Source organism: Nicotiana sylvestris, chromosome 1 (genome assembly GCF_000393655.2).
Source record: "Nicotiana sylvestris chromosome 1, ASM39365v2, whole genome shotgun sequence".
NCBI classification, from domain to species: Eukaryota; Viridiplantae; Streptophyta; class Magnoliopsida; order Solanales; family Solanaceae; genus Nicotiana; species Nicotiana sylvestris.
This window is the reverse complement of record NC_091057.1, coordinates 163,268,332-163,273,296: the sequence shown is the minus strand read 5'-3', so window position 1 is coordinate 163,273,296 and position 4,965 is coordinate 163,268,332. Positions and strand designations below refer to the sequence as shown.

At 37.4% G+C, this 4,965-nt stretch overlaps 1 protein-coding gene across 1 annotated transcript; it reads left to right on the top strand.

The window, feature by feature from the left end:
* Positions 1-2,247: 2,247 nt before the first annotated feature.
* On the top strand, positions 2,248-3,597 carry LOC104242529 (uncharacterized). The gene is made up of 2 exons (XM_009797605.2): positions 2,248-2,532; positions 3,002-3,597. The coding sequence occupies exons 1-2, from the start codon at positions 2,257-2,259 to the stop codon at positions 3,383-3,385; spliced, it is 660 nt and encodes a 219-aa protein (XP_009795907.2). The 5' UTR covers positions 2,248-2,256; the 3' UTR covers positions 3,386-3,597.
* The last annotated feature ends 1,368 nt before the right edge of the window (positions 3,598-4,965 follow it).

Genomic DNA, 4,965 nt, shown 5'->3' with positions numbered 1-4,965 from the left:
ATAAACCCAATTTTTTCTACTAAAGTCATCAATGAAGAGAAGAAAGTATTTACTTTTACCAAAGGAAGGTGGATTGATTGGTCCACACACATAAGTGTGAACAAGCTGGAGCGGTTTGGTTGGTCTTGACATGGGCTCCTTTAGAAAACTCCTCCCTGCATGTTTTTAAGAAGACAAGCTTCACACAATTGATTGGGATGGTTGATTGATGGTATCCCATGTACCATGTTCTTTTTTTCCCATTGATTTAAGCGCTTTAAAATTCAAGTGCCCAAATCGCATGTGCCAACACCATGATTCATCTTGCACATTAGCATTCAAACACTTTGCGTCAATTGTCGTAAGATTTAGAGAAAATAATATGTTCTTTTCCATATGCACTTTAACAATTAGAATTCCACTTGAATCTCTAAGTCAAAGATGCATATTTTTCATGTGGATGTCATATTCCTTTTTAAAAAGTTGGCCCAAACTCAAAATATTACTTTTTAATTTTGGAACATAATAAACATCTTGAATTAACTTGTGGTCACCATTTTTACAGGATATCAGAATCGTACCTATCCCTTAGATTTGAATCTTTGAGGTATCTCTAAAGGACATATTACCTCTCACAGTTTTATTGATCTCCACAAACTGCTCTTTGCATCCACACATATGATTGCTTGCTCCATTATCCAAATACCAAGAGCTACAATCATCCCTGTCTTCTTCCTTGAGTGTCAGAAACAACGTTGACTCATCTTTTTCTTTCTTGTTGTTAACAAGGTTACCTTTTTCTTTAACATTGCTACGATATTCCAAGAGTAATGGCCAAAATTTATGACAATTATAACACTCAATTTTTGATTTGTCATACCTTTGTACATTATTTTCTTGATTGTAGCCACGTCCTCCTCCTCCTCCTCTTTGTCCACAACCACGACCTCTGAATGTTTGGTGGATTTTAACTTCATTGTTGAAGTTGTTACCATTACTTCTTCCTCTTCCATGACCGCCACGACCTCGTCTCCGTCCATTCCCTAGATAGCTCTTTTCACCTCCATAATCCTTGAGTTTTAAGAAGTTGCTCCAATGACACTTCTTGTCTCCTTTTAATCTTTTCTTCGTGGGCCTGTAAAGAACCCTCCAATTGCTCCACCATCATAGAGTCTAAATCTTTAGACTCCTCAATAGCACACACCACAAATTCAAATTTAGGTGTTAAAGTGCGAAGGATCTTTTCTACCACACGGACATTTTCTATGTCCTCCCAGTATCTTCTTAATTGATTCACAATAGCCTTCACTTTTGAACAATAATCCGAAATGCATTCGGATTCTTTCATTTTCAAAACTTCAAAATCAGCTCTTAGAGTTTGATGTTTTACCTTCCTCACGTTGTCAACTCCTTGGAGAGAATTTTGTAAAATCTCCTAAGCTTCCTTTGAGGTGGTAGCATCTGCTACCTTCTCAAACATGGCATCATCCAAACATTGGTGGATGAGCGTAAGAGCTTATTGATCATTTTTCCTTGTCTTTGCCAAGAAATCTTTTTCATTTTGAGGCATAGCTTCCTCATTATCGGTTTTTTCACTCTCTGTTTATGACCTCCCACACATCTCTGGAGCCAAGAATGACTTACATGCGTAGACACCATTTCTCATAATTACCTTTAATGAAAAGGGAATACTGAAAAGACAACAGATCATTATTTATCATGGATCTGATACCACGTTGTTGGGATAATAATATACCGCCCAGGAATAATACCCACGATAAATAATAATAACACAAGAGAGTAACAAAGACACCACATATTTTAACGGGGTAAAATACTATACCCGAGCGGAGCAATATTACCACTATAATATTACAACTTACTAGTATCAAGAGATCACTACAACTTCGAAAGAAATAACACTCTTTATTTTAAATACCTCACAACAATATTACTCACACTCACTATTTATCTTACAGACTACAATATGTGGATTACTCTCTAATTTCTGTTACTTCTCTCTGCTTTTTGGTGTGTTCGAAGAAGTGAGAGAGCTCTCCTTTTATAGGAGCAAAATACGTAGCTTCCAAGAATGCTACAGGAGATATATTAATCTCCTCCACTTATTTCCAAACTTTGGCTCCAAGAAAGCGTTGCCAACAATGTTTTATTTCATAGGCATATGCCTATTTTGATGGGATGGACCCCACAAGCATAGCTGTATATATTATGTTTTATCATTTTTTTTGTTTAGGGGTTACCCAAATGCGCATATGCATGTCTCAGTTCATGGAGAATATTGCAGCTAGCTTACTGTATAAATGTTTGTTTTTCCTTGCAGTTGATGTTTTGGTGTTGGGTTTTGCTAATCTAGTGGCTGATGGAATATCTATGGAGTTTGGAGACTATGTATCAAGCAGCACGGAGAAGGATGTCGCTGCCAAGGAGAGGACAGTCACTGAGTGGGATGTCATTAACCAACACAGGCCTCAGAAGCAGGAATTACTTCGACATTATCAGGAACTTGGAATGAATGATACAGATGCTAATACAGTATGTCCTGTACAGTTGATGTTCATCTCATTTTGTATGAAGTTATAGTCGCATCCTTTGATCAGTACACAATAGCTTATCACCTTTAGCGATGTCTCTTTCTAGTTTCTTTTTCGTCTACCCTTTTCTTGAGGTAGAGTTACTTTAACCTTTACCTGTGGTGGAAATAACAAAGCTTGGTCCAATGAAGGAAAAGAAGTTAGGATCTAGGTGTTGGACATGAAAATGACACACTGCTTTAACATTACCTTGTGATGGAAATTAGAAAGCTTGTAACGGTATTCAGTTTGCAACTTTAAGATAGACAAGCCCTTGTTAGTTGAAATCTTCAATACTCACTTAAATTTTGCTACAGTTGACATTCTGTTTTGTGAATGTAAAATGAGCTTTAAGCTGAAAAAAGGATAAGTGTTCTAATGCTGCTATGATATAGTTGCCCGCAATTAACAATATCTACTCTTGGTGCAAGGTGGTGAACATATTTTCCAAGTACAGGGACATAATGGTGGACGAGAAGATGGCAACTGAGAAAGGATTATTGCCACCAGATCAAGCTGAAAAACCATGGAAGAATGGATTAATCACATTTGCTGCCTTCATTGTGTTCGGTTGTGCTCCACTTCTGGCATTCATCGTGCTCATCCCGTTCACAAACAATGATACGCACAAGTTCATAGGCGCCATTGTGTTTTCTGCAGTTGCCCTTGCACTGCTGGGGATAGCCAAGGCCAAGATTGCTGGTCAGAATTATGTTCTTTCTGCAGCCATTACCCTTTTCAATGGACTCATTGCTAGTGCTGCTGCATATGGAATTGGTTGGACTCTTAGGAATGTTGCTGGCTTGGAAGAGTGATCACTCACTATTATGTTGCAAAACTGGTTTTGCTGTTAAAGCAAGCCTAAGGGTCACAAAAGAAGAGAGCACGTGGTGATTTCCTAGTTTTTAACCATTCTTGTGACAACAAAATCGTGTTCTTAATGTTCTTGAAATATTACTGTCCTAACTTATATATTGTCATTGACTCTTCTCATGTGATTAGTCTACTTTTTACGTTAAAGGGTCGAGATGGGATAAAATAACCAAAATTACTACCGCCTCTTAAGCAGTTTGAAATCCTGCTTATTGCGATCTCTGTTATATAGATCCTTCATTTGTCTTTAAGTTCGCTTCCTACAAAAGTTAGTACTAAGAAGAGCAGCAATATATGTAGACTTATTATATGCATTTGCAGGGTAAACGTTTTCTACACTAGTATAGTGTTGTTTGATCAAAAAATGTGACTTTCGGTTAAAATTATTGTATTTATGTAGTGATGGTTAAACCTAGTTAATAATAATATCTCTAAATGTAAGTTTCGAGAATGTAGCTAATCGTTGAATAGAACTGGTGGGAGATTGATAATAACATATATTAAATATTCTAAAAGGTATCGACAATAATGGAGGAGTAACTAACAATAAATAACAATAAATGATGTTTAAGTAAATAGGAGGTGTGATTCACCCAGTAAAGAATGAACTACATGATTGTTCCTCCTGACAATGATGAGTGACAGATAAATCCTACAATGTTCGAACTGTTCTCGGATCTGATGGAAAAATATGGAATAATATAAACAAGACTCTTAATGAAAAAGTAATGTTTGTATTTTTGCTAAAGAGAGAATCTTTCTCAGAAATATGTTCTTATTAAGTGGATATTACATGCCCCTTTTCCTTATCTTTTGTCCTCTTTATATGAGACATATCCATAGTAAACCCTAATAGTACATGTACAAGGAACATTCTTTTCCCTCTATTATCCTATTCTAAAAACTAGCCGTTACAACTCTCTCCGCGGATCTCGTACTCGACCATTGTAATTTGTAAGTATCCCGACCGATCGACCTTGGCTGGTTCGTCCCTCAATACTTTCTTGCCCTAAATGTTCCCTGGTATATTTCGACCTATACAGTTAGTCCCTCCGCTTATTGAGGCCTTCTTCAGACGGCCCCGATGAACGAACTTTGTTGGATATGGTCGAGGAGAGTGGACAAGTGGGCCAGGCAGTTAAGTTTGGGACGACCTGGCAACATGGCATTTCGTGAGCCGCAACTTTTGGAGTTGCATCTTTTCTGCACTAGAATGAAGTTATGACATCATGCGTCATTATGGCGCATTCTTCCGATGTTTTTGCGTCGTTTCCCGTGTGACTGTCAGTTGGGGATGCCATTTCGATTCCAGTGCTGGGTAGTAATGGAATAATCTCTTAGTTTTGATGCCCGAATTCTTATAAATAGAGATGTGATGATATTCATTTGTTTTTTACGTGTTTTTCTTATCACAACATTGTGTCTTCTTCTCCTTCCTCCACTGCTGTGTGTCTTCTTTCCTGGTCTTAGTGATTCCTATTGCTTCTAATCCTTCTTTGTCTGGATATCCTTTATCTCATAA

What these genes read in the sequence shown, in the direction of transcription:
- LOC104242529 (XM_009797605.2), top strand. Translation starts at nt 2,257, where the DNA reads ATGTCTCAGTTCATGGAGAATATTGCAGCTAGCTTACTGTATAAATGT. An exon ending in ATGATACAGATGCTAATACA is followed by an intron (nt 2,533 to 3,001) that starts GTATGTCCTGTA and finishes TCTTGGTGCAAG; the next exon opens with GTGGTGAACATATTTTCCAA.